Below are 14,680 nucleotides of genomic sequence, written 5' to 3'. Positions count from 1 at the left end.
GACGTATTATAATGACGTACAGTGTAGTAGTGGTGTCCCATTTCTTAGGGGAATGTTTTTAGCCCTTCCCCTTGCCACTCTGTTTCAAGGGGTGAGGGGTAGGTGAAGGGGTATAAAATATAATTGGGATTGGGCCTTAATTCTCCCCTGAAACTTAAATGCTGACAAAAACGACTTAGTATCCCCTTTGGTTTAGCCTTACACAGATGAGGTCACATTGGTGTCTTCTTTCTAATTTGCTAATGAATTCATTAAATGAATTAAGCAACGACAAGTTATGCTTCACCGTTACATCCTGGTCCTGTGCAAGTGCCATAATGGGATATTTTTATATCTGGATCTGACCTGATTTCACCAGCAAGTGCAAACTCATTTCACTGCTGTCATGGTGTGAATGTGGAAGTCCAGTGACACAGGCAAGCCACACTCTCCAATGAGCCATTATCAAAGGTCACCAAGACCAGCCACTGATATTGTGAAGTTAGATAGATTGTGATAGCTAGTCACTTATCACACCTAGAATCTGGACAGATTGGTTTGATCAGCAGTGGAAGATATCCTGTCCCATATTGGGAAACAGGATCAACAAAGATGTTGAGACCTGGCTTCTGGGTTTCTAAACTCTTGACTTGATCTTGTGAGGTTTTAAAAAAGATTTGATTCAGTTGATGTACCTGAAACTTAGGAAACTTGACAGTATGCTTCATTATTTGTGTTAGTGGGCTTCCAGGCATAGTTCTAGACAATGCTACACCATGGACGTGTTTTAAGGAGCGTATAAGAATACTTGATATTCTTTTGCCTCTTGTTCACTAAATGTTTGACATGATTCATTGCCCTTTAACAGCATCAAACCCTTCCATACCTTCTCCTTAAACAAGATGTGGTTAAAGTGTCTCACTAAAGTATTTCTTTCTTTCTTACTTCATATCGTTCTATACTTTTTTAAGGGGAAAGGTATCAATTATTGAATGCGTTTTTAAGTGCGAAACAGCTACAGCTTGATCTGTTAATGTACTTCTACATTGGGAAATATTTCCCAATACAATTGTTCATGTTTGTTCGCTGTGCATTAACTAATTTTAACATTAATAAATGCTGAAGAAATATTATTCTGTGTTAGCTCATGTTAATCACTGTTAACAAATGTTTTTGAATGTTTTTATTAGCTAATCATTGTTAACAAATACAACCTTGTTGTAAAGTGTTACCAATGTATTTTTGCAGGGCTTTTTTATCTTTATCCTTAATGTTCTTGTACATACATACTACTTCCAGAATGAGGTGTTTCCAGAGCCTCTGTACACCTGGACGCGGATAGGTGGGAGACTGCTGGATGGTAGTGAGGAGAGAGATGGGAAGGAACTGGTGCTGGAGAGAGTGCCTGCTGAACTCAATGGCTCCATGTACCGTTGCACGGCCCAGAATCCACTGGGCTCTACTGATACACATACACGCCTCATTGTGTTTGGTGAGTGAAACTATGAAATATGCTGTAGTTAGCATTTTTTACAGATGTATTTATTTTCCGTCCACGTGAAAGCTAATGAATATACTGATACTTGTAAGTTCCCCTGAGCTCTCATTTACTATGTATTGTTTTATATCTGTGTATTTATTCATATGTATGTATTAATGCATGTATTAATACTGTATGTATGCATTCATATATATTAGTTATATATACAGTATTTATTTTTAGCAACTTTCAACAATTTCATTTTGACCTTAAAAAGTTAAAGGAGCAATTCTAGAATGTTGGGCCACAGATGTCTCGTTCTTAACTCGCATTGTCATTCACTAGCCCAAATATTAATCATCAACGTCGTCTTAAAACCCAAATAGCCTCTTTTGTGTGATTATGTGGAAGTTCCATTCCCCTGTGATGTTGTCTAGCCATCCTTTGCTGCGAAAACAGATGCTGTGCCCACTAAGTCTCGGCTTTGTTTTCATTGATGTTAGAAAGTGATTGCTAGCCGATGTTGTTGCCCGCGCGCGTGTGTGTTTTACCGCCTCTGGACTAATTTCCCCCCGAGCATTCAAGGCTGTCAGGGTTTATGAGAGATCTGCCTATAGCAGAAGCGAAAATCTAATCAAAGATGTGCTCCTCTGGATAATCTGAATGACAGCTGTATAGTCGTGGACAGGAGCTACAAACTAAGCTCATTACACAAGGAGCCTTGAATATACAGTACAATTGCATCCATGATCAATTTCTTGGAGATGCAACCACATTTGGATAATCCTGTAGCTCATGTTGAAAAGAGGCAGGTTTGATTTCTAGGGCGCACATATGCAAATAAAAATAAATAATGTATATGTACATTTAAATATTTTAAGATATATAATATTATAAACCATTGCATATTATACAATATAAATGTAGAATAATTTCGTCAATAACAATACAAGAAATTGTAACAGTACAGCAGTTGGTGCAGGGCTCAGGACAGAAAACAGATCTCTTTTTAGCATATTTTCATATTGAAACTATGAGTCATTCATCATACCCTCCCTGTAGTTCTACTCATTTATATCCAACATGCTTACAAATGTTTGGGCGGAGCACACAAGGCCGTTTGGTGAAAAGCGGCTCTTTGGAAAAGGCCTCGTCTGGGGAATGGCTCACGTGGAGGAACATTAATGTCTATTTAACAGCCCAGTTCACCCCGAGTCATCATCTTGCTCATTCAGATGGAGCTTGTGCTTTTGAGTCTGAACACGGGTGGCAAGGAGAGGAGAATGGTGATTAAGAGCCTTTGAACTGGGCTACTATTGACCCGTCTCAATAGCCATTCATTAGTGCCCATCAGCTGTATTAAAGAACAAAGATGAGCATTTACGAAAAAGGAAGCGTGCAGTGTCAGGTCTTGTTAATAGATTTTTCGGCTATGCTATCGGTTCAGGATGCAGTGTAGTATTTAAGAGGATTCTTGGAAAAGATTTTGGTGATGGTGGTGGGAGGGAGGGTTCACTGAGAGCTCAGGGTTCAAAAGGTTCCGGTCTTTGGTGTATTTGTCATTGAAGGCCTTCTCAGAATAGAAGTGAACTTGTGAACCTTCGCTGCTGAGTTCTTTGGAGAGATTCAAGTCTTTTTCTCCTTCCAGAGGCTTTGCTATCTTCATTCATCATTAGACTGCAAACCTGAATCACATTTGTTTTATCCACTAATACACACTCTCTCCCTGTCTCCCCTTCCTCTTTCTCTGTTCTACAGAAAACCCAAGTATGATGAAAAACACACAGAATCCCAACAGTAAGTATTTGAATGTCTGACTGATTTGATTTATTGGCGATGCCTTTTTGTCTCTTTACGAAGTCACCTTGATGAATTAAAAATAAGAGCAGCTCCACAGCATTTGCTTCCTAGACATGGTTTCATTTCAAAAGCACACATCTATATCGTACAAAAATTAGGATAAGGTATAGACATGATTAAAGAACCATACAGTATTGAAGGTATGAGAATACTAGTGATCCAATAACCTCACTTGTTCTACAGATTGAAGCTATTGTGCCGTGCAAGCCATGCACTGTTTTTATTTTGTTGGTCTTTTTGTACTCCCTGTCTGAGACATTTTAAAGATACATGGACTTTTTCTTTTGTATCGTCTCTGGCCTCCCTCCATCCCATCCTCTTGAAGATGACATGTGTCTTCCGAAGCCCTGCTGTCTTCATCATTTAGACTGTAGAAGTGAGCCATCAGTTACCAATGCACCAGCAGGTCCACAGCAAATATAATTCAGTGATGGATTACAGTTGTTTTACACATTCAGCGCTGGCTCGTTTACAGTTTTTTAAAGTCTCATATGTAAAGATGAAGAACTGTCAGACATTGGGGTGAAGACCTCCGTCTCTTTTTTTTACTACTATCCTGTTAATTTTTGTCTGTGTCTCGTCCTCTCTCATCTTGTTCACCCTAAACCCCTTGCCGCACCTTCCACCACGTCTACGGATGTGAATTTGAATATGGAAATGCGGCAGGGCAGGTGTTTGAGAGCAAGGACAGAATCAGGTCGGCCTGAGCGCTGATCTTGAGGCAAGCCTCGAATGCTCCTCGTATGCAAGTCAAATGGCTTGTAGAACAAGGCCTCTGGAGGTCGCCATGTCCGACATGTGTCTGAATCTCAAACACCCTCCCGATTCACAAAGTAACACCCTGAAGACTCCGGTGCTCACAAATGGTCAAGTGTCTGGAATCATACTCTATTTCTGTAGCCTTAGTTAAAAGAGAGGACTGGGTTTTTGTTCAGAATGGCATTTTACCATACTATTTTTACAATATGCCGTTTACCGTGTATAATTAGTCAGTAGGCTAGTTGTTATTAATGGAGTATGCAGATGATAAAGAATTTGGCAAAATTTGTATAGTATACAACCAGAGCATGCTGTGTCCCATAACGCAAAAACTGCATCTTGTTTTACATGCGTTATACAGTGTGACAATGCTAATATTTCATCCCAAGCATCCATTGAGTTTTGACCATAAAAGTACAATTGTCTTGCCATTGTAAATTGTACTTTATGCTTTTTTAATTAAATAATACCAATTCTAAGCCATAAACTGTTTTGTCATTGAAAGTGAGAGAGATGGTAATAAAATGACTATAGCATTTAAGATGTATTGCTCATAATGCTTGTGACAGCCATCATCATTTAGTGCTTATTGAACATTGTGTAGTATGCATGAAAGTTCTGGCCCTAGTGATCCACTACTGCTGAACAGCTCATTGAAACCTTTTACACTGCATTAGTCAATTGCAGAGAAGTACCTGAGAAAATAGCAACTCTCATGTTGCTTATTTGCGTACTGTACTAGTCACTTGTGCACAGTCATTAATGCAAACAAGTGAAGAAGGTATTTGCCAGGTCTTTAAAGGTCCAGTATATGAAATGTAGCTGCACCAATCCCTCACTCCATTCCTCCCTTTCGATCGAAGCAGTGGCTGACACAGGACTAATGGATGGAATACAAGACTTTCGCTCAGATTTTTGCCCAGATTTTCAGTCTGGAGTTGTTGCAGAAAGTCTGCACCAGTCTGCAGATTTTATCATGTATTGTTTTCTATGCAAACGTTCAAAAAGTCTGCAAGTGTATGATGTCCAGTTTTTAAAAAATCTGTTCAGATTTTAAAAGTCTTGTAGTGTATTCCAGCCTTAAAATGTCGTCACGTTTTCGCTTCTTTGCAGAAGGAGATAAGCAGTTTGTCAGTTTAGGGCTACTTTAGAAACAACATGTCGAATTCCATGCAAGGGGACCTGCGGTGTATGTACAGTACATAGAAATAGCTCATTCTAAGGTAATAAAAACATGTGGTTTTGTGCCCATACATTGGAAAATAGGGGCCAAAGTTATTTTCAAAATGTGTCCTGCAGAAGAAAGTCAAACATGAATGACATGGGGTTGAGTAAATAATGAAAAAAATTATCTTCAAAGCACAATAAATGTTTTTTATACATTGCACATGATTCAGTTTTTTGAAGGCAAACAATAGCATAGTGTAATGAGCAGACCTAAATGTCAAAGTATGCAAATCAAACTTGTCACCTAAGGCACGGGTTGGACATCAAAAACATAAAACGCATTGGCTCTCATGTGGCTTGTTACCAAACATCATGATGTCAAACCTGCCATGTTTGCATCATATTTGGTTTTAGACTAGCATTATGATTTGCATAAATTATTTGATTTGAATGTGGTTTCATTTTGGTCTGTTTATATGTTCTGCAAAAAAATAGCAGCATACAGCTTGGGAAGGAAATGAGAGTGAATAAAAATTACAGTGTTTTTATTTTTGTTCAAGCTATTCCTTTAAGGCAACGTTTCGAGATCAAAAACTGGATTAAGATGAGAATATTCTTGCCAAATATAAATTACTTTACTTTCTCTCTTTCAGACGGAGCTGCCGGTTTGCACACGTATGGACTGATATGCCTGCCACTTATTCTCACAGTGACTTTTAAGCTGACGTGAATATCCTCAGTTCAGCCACACATAAACACACCTCCTCTCCAGGCAGGCGCACACACTCCAAACACACACAAACACAAGCCTTCTCCAGCCCGTGAATAAACCTACCTTGCTTTCATCTGTGGGAGAACCTGAGCCTTCAACAGGGGGCGCACCACCCTTTTCTTTTGTGAACACATCCAAAAAAAATCAAAATGGAAATTATAATAATATTGCTGATTAAATAATGATTACACGTGAAAATATGTGAACATGAGAACAAGAATCTGCCCTTTCACACAGACGCGCTTTTTGTTTGGTTTTTGCCTGTCAATCATGTCATTCAGAAAGAGGGAAAGGAGAAGAGCTTGGTGTTCAAGATAAACAAATTTCTCATGCACTGGGCTGTGGAAAAAAGACACTGAGAAATTGTTGGTTTCTGACAACGCTGACTGTCACTTCAACTCCGACCAGTCTTATTCAAGCTGCCTCCGTTGAATCCTGCACACTGGCACGAACAGGACACAAAACCTCCTTTTTAAGGACCACGTTTTTCGCCATTTGTGTTTTCGGATCACAGTATTTTTCCCCTTTTATTTTCTTGAATGGCTCTTGACTGGAATGTAACAAAAAAAAATACAACGCGAAACGTCCTGTGACATTTTATTGCAAAGAAATGGAAGATCCTCTTTTTAAGTGTATTTTGTGTACATCCCTGTAAATAATGAAAAGTATATTACAGAAAAGATCAAATCAATAGAGGTTTGGGGGTCAGGATTTGGGGGAAAGATGCAAGGGGGGTAAGCACCTAATGGCTTTATTGCGCGTGTCTGGTCATCCCCAGTGGCCATCACCCGAAAATCCAACCCAGGCTTTTAGAAAGCAGTGAAATCAGTGGCCTTTTTAAGTTCTGATTTCTTGTGTTCAGTATCTATGACATACTGTATGTGTGACTGTGTTCAATCACAGAGGAAAGAGGGCGACCTTTCTCCAGTGGTGGTGCATGTGACATTTGAAGATGATTTCCCCTCTCATCTGTTTGTTGCCTACCTGTACTTAAGTTCTTGTCGCATATTCAGTGACCTGCATCGTGTACAGTCCTTATCTCTAATCTAACAGTTACTGCTAGGATCATGTTAGATGCCATTAACCCCCCCCCCCAAAGGAAGCTCAAGTGAGTACAAGTGTAAACAGGGTTGTTGCATTTGTTTCATATCACCTGTATTAAAAATGGAGATGATCTACATAATGACTGTGTGTGATTGGACTTTGGTTGATTTGATTTACCTTCAAGTTACAGTTCACCCAAAAATGTAAATTCAGTCATCATTTCCTCACCTTCTTGTCATTTTAAACCTGTATGACTTATTTTTTTCTGCAGAACACAGAAGATGTTGTGAAAAAATGATGGTAACGAATAACGTCGGTACCCGTTTACTTGCATTGGTTTTTTGTCCATACAATAGAAGTCAATGGGTTTAAAATGACAAAAGGGTGAGCAAATGTTGATGGAATTTCACTTTTGGGTGAACTATCGCTTTGATATTTCTGCACGCTCAGCAGCAACTAAAATATATCATCTGCTTCTCACAATTTGTGATTTCTGATACGGCCATTCCACGACATTTTTACTTTCTTTTGGTCTCGTACTTTGTCATATGAATTTGCAAATCAGTTTACCAAACTGGAATCTTAATATTTAATATGATATGATAAAATAATTGTCTATGATTAATTTGTCTGAATTAAGAGAGATCATTTTTTTGAACTGCCAAATAACTACAAGGCTGTGCATTTTTCTGAAGCGTTGTTTTTGCTGGCTTAAAATACAATATGACTGACGTATGATTCATATTTGACTTTCATGAGCAGGTCCTTTCAGTAAATGGCTGTAACTAACACATGACTTATTTTCATTCGGTTTGCTATTTTTGCTACAGGTATGAAATAATTACCAATACAAAAGTACCTACTTTAAGCAACCACGCTTCTTTACCCGAATTGCACACTGACATCTTCATTACATGTTCCTGTTACTTTTTACTTGTATCTTGTTTTCCATTCACTCTCTTTTAGCAACAGTAAAACATTTTTTTTTCTGCCATTTTAAGTACGGTCAATTGTTGTTTTAAACTTGTAAATCTATTTATTGCTTTAGATTTACATCAAAATAAGTGAATCAATTTTTTGCTTTAATTGGAATTTTTATAAGTTACATCAACTCATTCACTTGGCCAAATTTAAAATAGTCAATTGAAATGACTGTAAAATAACTACGTTTTACAGTGTATCCCATTGAAGTGTTTAATATTAGCAAGCATGCAGGAGCCAATGCCTCATGAGATCAAAGTCATTACAGGAAAACATTGCAGCAATGAATATGTGGATTAACATTGATGGTGCTGTTTAGGTTTGTCCTCTGCCACCTCTTCTCACACTGGATGTCTTTATGCAAAATAATCTCACTTTTTTTCTCTCTAACTTTCTTTATTCGTACATTCAGAAGAATTTGAATTTTCTAGACCTGTCATGTATTAAAGGATTAGGACTAAACCCAGGTGGGAGAGGTGGCTTTATAGGCTTAATAAAATCAGGAAGATAGGTCCCTTGCTATTTTGAGTATCACTTTGAGTGTTCAAAGAAGGTATGAATGCAAAAGAATTTTTATTAGTCACTTGTGTCATTTTGTCTTTAAATTTTTATTGTTTTACCTCTACATATATTTACTATACATTTATTATCTTTAGTAGCTTCTCACTGAGATTTAGGGTCTTTTTGTTACTTGGTTGAAAATAAACGGCTTTGTCAGGTACAGTAATGTAAAGTGATAAAAAATGCACAAACTGTATTTTAATAGCGTTATTAAAAACCATCTCATTTATGTGCCGTTAACACATTATGTGCAATTTCTTATGACATCCAAACATCCATCACCAAAAAAAAAGTTTTATAGCTTTAGATTTCACTCTTAGAATGCTTATTTAATGACTATACAGTGTGTTTGAAGACTTTTTTCAGGTGATTAGTTACCAGTGTAGAAATACTCATTAAAGTGTGCTAAAATAGCCTTATCTTATCAGGAGGCAATTGTGATGATTTACTTTGTTTGGATCCCCTGGAAAAGTAAATTACCAGGAATCCATTATTCTGGGGTACTGACATCTTGTGTGATGCGTGTGTATGAGCATCATTAGTGCAGTGACAAGCCTGTAATGAAACCAGTGAGATTAAGAGTCAAGTTTGTCCTACAGACGTAATACCTAACTATAGATTTATGTATAAAGAATTGCGCTCATAATGAAAACCCATCAGGTTTAGTTAAACCTGGCAACTTCTCCATGATATGTGAAAGGACTGCAAGGTGAACTCGATTATTTATTTATTTTTAAACAGGTTTTCCATCATGATCAAAACATGCTGCCAAATCCATTGTGTCTCTGCATCCAAAACTCTTGACACATGAGAGGCGGGCTAGAGGAGCAGTAAACCTTTGTGACATGACTGTCAATTATTTACGAGTAAGCATGCTTGCTAGTTCAGGTTTTCTTGCAGGTGTCACATTGCAAACGTCTGTCCATACAGAACAGCTTTTAGGAAGGTCTGGAGTTTATATGGTTATTCGGTTCATTTTCTGGCCATATGTTTATGAAGCCAACCATTACTGTTGTTGCATTATGGTATTACAGGTTACTAGAACTTACATAATACAAACTGAGCTTTTTAAACAATATGCAAATACTGCCTTTGGTGAATGCAAAGCTACCTCATATCACCTCTGAAATCCTTGCTTATAAATGACACAATTTTCCTGTGTTCATGGGAAAGAATGTTGAACCACAGTATTTACTGTGCAAACAGCAGCATCCTGGTCATGCAGCCTTATGCCTGTAATTTGTGTATTAGCCAACTCCACCTTTTAAGTAAATTATGTTATCCATTCTCATGATTATATTTACAATAGCCAGGGTATGTTATCCATCTTTATAGCCTTATCGACAAATCACCACTTACATCAACATAAACTCCAGTCATCGCTCCTTCCACAATGTCATTTGCATGTTTTGTTTTCTGTGGTTTTCCTTTCTCTGCTTTGGAACAGCGTTATCTCAATCCCTAACAATGTTAACAAACCAATTCATTAAAATAAAAGTTTTATATTGTACATTGTCCTTTGCCAATAAATTGTTATTGCGTACATCTAAGAGCTTTAAAAAAATCAATCTCAAGTGTGATGTGTTTTCACAGCAGTCACCTGCACCAGGTGGAATGATACTGGTCCCCACCCTCAGAGAACACAGGATGCAAATGATCGCGTATCAGGATCTGAGTCACTCTGTCAGAGGAAAGACAGCTGATAGTTTGCTGCTTCTCTCAGCTACTGACTACAAGCTACTGGCTGGAAACACGCTCCAAGTAAAATCCAATGTCCAGCGCAAAACATCGGATTCCATGACAGAAATGCCAATAGCAGATCTGCTCGGAGTGCACGTTGACATGCAGCTCCTGGGCAAACTGACGCTGTCAGTTGCTACTATGCTATTTGTGACCTTGGTTTTCGGATTCTACCACACCAGGGCACGAAACAGACGAAGAGGACAAAGGGACGCACGAGTAACCCAGGGAGGCTACAACGCACGCGATAATGAGCGAGAACCACAGAGTGAAGCTGCAAAGGATGAGTCGAAGGAAAAACAGTCTTCAGAGAAGGATTTACAAGAAAGCCCTAAAAAGGCAAACAGTACATTTGAAAGAGTCCAACCTGAAACTACAGACTTGGGCAGTTGTGCAAAGGAGAAAAGGTCATCAGAGGAGCCTTCACAAGACCGACTTACCAATGGCAAAGTTAAAAAAGCCCAGACTGAAACTGTGGATTTGGACATTTGTGCCAAGGAAAAAATGTCATCAGAGTTGCCTCTACAGGAAAGCTTTAAAAATGCCAATGGTGAAGTTGAAAGGAGCCAGCCTGAAACTATAAACTTGGAGAGTTTTCCAAAAGAGAAAGATGCCGGAGGCAGCAACAAAACAGAGGATGTGTGTACGATAGTGGATCAAACAAATCTTAAGGTAAATAATGGCAAACTGAGGTTGACCATACCAACTCCTGATGGAATTGAAAAAGGTCCAGAAAGTCCCAATGGCCGGCGATCCCCATGCCTGTTAAAGAAGCTGGATGGTGGTACTGGTGTTGGCAGGGAACTGAGGCAAGACCTTGGTCTTGAGGGCATGTTCTCCAGTTTTCAATCAAAGGCAGAAATCAAAGTGGAGAATGCTGATCTTATCTTGGATGGGCCAGGTAACACAACAGGAGTCCAAGGAAAGATCTACGATTACTACATAGAATCCTCCTCTCATTTTATCTCAGATGTAAGCCCTGTTCAGTCCAGGTCTGTCAGTCCGGTCTATGGTCAAACTGAAAAGAGCAATTTGTTTAAATCCCAATCACTGGATTTACCTAAATTCAAGGAACGTTCTCGGACTCCAAGTCCACAACCTTCACGTTTCATTATTAAAAATCTTGAAATTACTCCAAGATTTACAAATGAGCCTCCTCCTGTCTTCAAACCAGAATGTGTCAGATCCAGCAGGCAAGCAGTCATCCGTCAAGACAGCTACCTTACCGCTGCTGACTCCGAGCTTCCAATGCCCGTCCCCCCACACACACATCGCAGCTATTCTCCTGCACAATTAAACAACAGTCATTTAAGGTCACAAGATTCTGCTATTGCAAACACAGACGCACCTGCAGAACCTCAAGTAGAAACAGTTGCCGGGGCAAAATTTCTACACCTTCCAGAAAACATAGGGAATGCAGAACTTGAGAGCTTAGCAGGGAAGCTGGATTTAGGCAACTGTATGGAGGCTTTAGCGCTTGCTAAAAAACACGGTCACGCCACCCTTCAGCAGGCTGCTCTCCGGGTAATGTCTGATAATTACCTCCAGGTCCTCCGAGACCCAGCTCTCTTCGGCAGGCTGAAAGCAGGGGAGCGTGATCAAATCCAAACACAGCGCATGACAGGAAGGAAGTGGTTGGTGGTTGCAGATATGGATGCAGACTGGAGACGTCAATCAACGGTTTCAGAGTCAGAATCAGTTAAGACACCTTGTGGAATGTATTGCTATGATGATTATAAGGACACGTGGCACCTTCACTGCCACATTCCCCAGGAAGTGCTATCTAAAGGTTGTGCCATGTGTACCATGGATAACTATCTGTTCATCACTGTGGGCTTCCAAGGCCTAAACCGTCCTTCAAAGAAAGTGTACTGTTACAATCCAGTGACTTCAATTTGGAGTGAAATAAGCCCCATGAACGAGGCGAGGCCTCACTGCAAACTTGTCGCACTGCAGGGCCATCTTTACGCCATTGGAGGAGAATGCCTCTCATCAGTTGAGCGCTACGACCCCAGGACTAACAGATGGACCTTTGTTGCACCACTTCCTAATGAGACTTTCGCTGTAGCTCACCGGGCCACGGCTTGCAACGGTGAACTGTTTGTGGCAGGAGGTACATTGAGATACACTCTCTTGAGATACAATCCTAAGACCAACACGTGGCGAGAGAGCATGATTGTGGGCAGTAAAGACCGGACTGCAGAAATGGTGGCGGTTAGAAACTTTCTGTACCGCTTTGACGTCAGTGCTCTTGGAATCAGTGTGTATCGCTACCATGCAATGGCCCGGATATGGTATGAATGCTCTTCAATACGTCTCCCCCACTGCACCGCCTTTCAGTGTGTGACCGTAGACAACATTATCTACTGCGTGAGCCGACAATTCACCTTGAGGTTCCTTGCAGATGAGGTATCTCCAAGCTTTGTGGCAAAGGATTTGAAAGTGCTCAACCCAGTAAGAGGCATTTTGTTTCCTTTGGTCCTTGAGCTGACTGACAGTACCACGCCACAAACCCAGGTTTAAGCAAGGTCAAGTAATAGGCAGCCTGATAAGAGACAAACACTTAGTTTTGTTATTGTCAGGATCAAATAAAGTGTATGTTTGTGTGCTGCTTAATTGGTGGCAAATGAGATGAAATATCAAGGCTATTACATCCATTTGTTCTACAGCTATATCACAATTACACAGCACTTACCAATAAATAAATCTACAGTCTCAGTGGAAGCCATTCCTTGTTTGGGCCCTCCATCCATTCTGATGTCTAAATCAACCTTTAAATCTTGGAAATGTTTTGTGCAAGTGCTTAAAATGTTTTACTCAATATACTGCTTTGAAATGCCGCATGGAAAATGTTAAACAATCAATACTGTATGTGGAATAAAGCGTGCCGCAAATGCGGTGCAAGCATCATAAACAACATGAATGGTTGCCATTCCAACAATTTATGTAAGCTAGCTAATTATATTCATAGCATTTTCTTTGCATATTTGAAGTTATATTTCTTTGCATTGTATGTGATTGAACTTGCGAGTTCAGAGAATATAATCTAAATCTTTTTATTGTATTTTCCTGCCATTTTCACAAATCATGTTATCTTGTCGTGAGAATACGATTTATGTTTTCGATCAGTGGTTTCACTCATGAATCATCTCTGATTTCTAAAAGCATTTTTAAGTCAACACTGTCCTTACTAATGGATCTTTCCATACTTTTTTACACAACAGAACCACTTTGGGGAACGCAGAGGAAGAGTTTATTCTCTCTCTCTCTCTCTCTTTCTGTGTGTATGACATTAAACATTATAGCGCAAACTAATGACTTAATGGGTGAGAAAAGAAACAAATGATTTGCCTCTTCATCTCTGTCTCAATCTTCTGAAGAACTGGGAATAAAATTCTCTTCATCTATTATAACTGAGTCTTGGTTCTTGTGTTAGGTTTCAATAAGTAATGAGTTCTGACAAAATGTGTGGTTGCAGCAAAGAGGCGTTTGTGTGACCAGGATCTTAATTCATTTCAAATGCAATTATGTTGTTAAAGAAAAAGCAATCATCTAATCAATTTATGTAAATGAAAATATACAATGCAATCACAGACAAATGCATTTGCATGCATGATCAAAGTAAGCACACAGAAAGTGTTGCGAAGAAATGTGCCTTGACTACTGTGTAGTGTGTAACTCTAGCACCATCAAGTGGGGCAAATATCACACACTGACAGAATCCCAATGAGCTAGGTGCAAAAATAAAAGCCACACAAAACCTCGTTGACATGAATGCAGAAAGACACATTGACACAGTCGGAATGTTGCAAGACTAGCAGAGTTCTGGGATTTGCAAGCGTAACCTACACAGCAGGAAAAGTGTGAACACAGATGGCTGAACGTCAAATGAAAGCATCCGATTGTTAGTAATTAAACACTTTGATTCAACATAATGAAACATTTAATGGGATGGGAGCTAGGAAAGTCCCCATAGAGTATGTCAATGACTCGACTGTCCCTGATGTGCACTGTGGTCAACCTGAACTGTTGATTCTACTGTACCTGCAATGCTTTTCTTGTGCAGCTTCAGACCTGTGTGAAAACTAAATTTTGCAGGTCATGTTTTTAAAGAATTAGTGAGCATGCCACAGTGTCTCACACATTGCATTTGAAGGCAGAAGAAAAGAGACACTAACATGATAAAAAATGTAAAGCTCTGGAACGTTCAAAGTTAAAGGGACAGTTGACCCAAAAATAAAAATTCTGTCAGCATTTACTCATCCTCGAGTTGTTCCAAATTTGAATTTATGAATTTCTTTGCTCTGCTGAACACAGAGAAAGATATTTGGAAGAAT

General features: G+C 39.3%; 2 protein-coding genes across 5 annotated transcripts in view; both read left to right on the top strand.

Moving 5' to 3' along the window:
- igsf21a (immunoglobin superfamily, member 21a) overlaps nt 1-7,178 on the top strand; it is a 175,287-nt gene extending 168,109 nt beyond the window's left edge. For all 4 annotated transcript variants that reach the window (XM_057361631.1, XM_057361632.1, XM_057361633.1 and 1 more), the window contains 3 exons: nt 1,279-1,471; nt 3,218-3,256; nt 5,899-7,178. In XM_057361631.1, the coding sequence (XP_057217614.1) occupies nt 1,279-1,471; nt 3,218-3,256; nt 5,899-5,975 (309 nt within the window). In that variant the 3' untranslated portion in view covers nt 5,976-7,178. The remainder of the gene's footprint in view (nt 1-1,278; nt 1,472-3,217; nt 3,257-5,898) is intronic.
- Nucleotides 7,179-8,167: 989 nt separating this feature from the next.
- On the top strand, nt 8,168-13,742 carry klhdc7a (kelch domain containing 7A). Its single transcript, XM_057361630.1, has one exon. It carries the CDS (start codon nt 10,008-10,010, stop codon nt 12,864-12,866), a length of 2,859 nt encoding a protein of 952 aa, XP_057217613.1. The 5' UTR covers nt 8,168-10,007; the 3' UTR covers nt 12,867-13,742.
- Nucleotides 13,743-14,680: the final 938 nt, after the last annotated feature.

The sequence above is a fragment of the Triplophysa rosa genome, linkage group LG20 (genome assembly GCF_024868665.1).
Source record: "Triplophysa rosa linkage group LG20, Trosa_1v2, whole genome shotgun sequence".
Taxonomy (NCBI): Eukaryota; Metazoa; Chordata; class Actinopteri; order Cypriniformes; family Nemacheilidae; genus Triplophysa; species Triplophysa rosa.
This window is presented reverse-complemented; position numbering and strand designations above follow the sequence as displayed.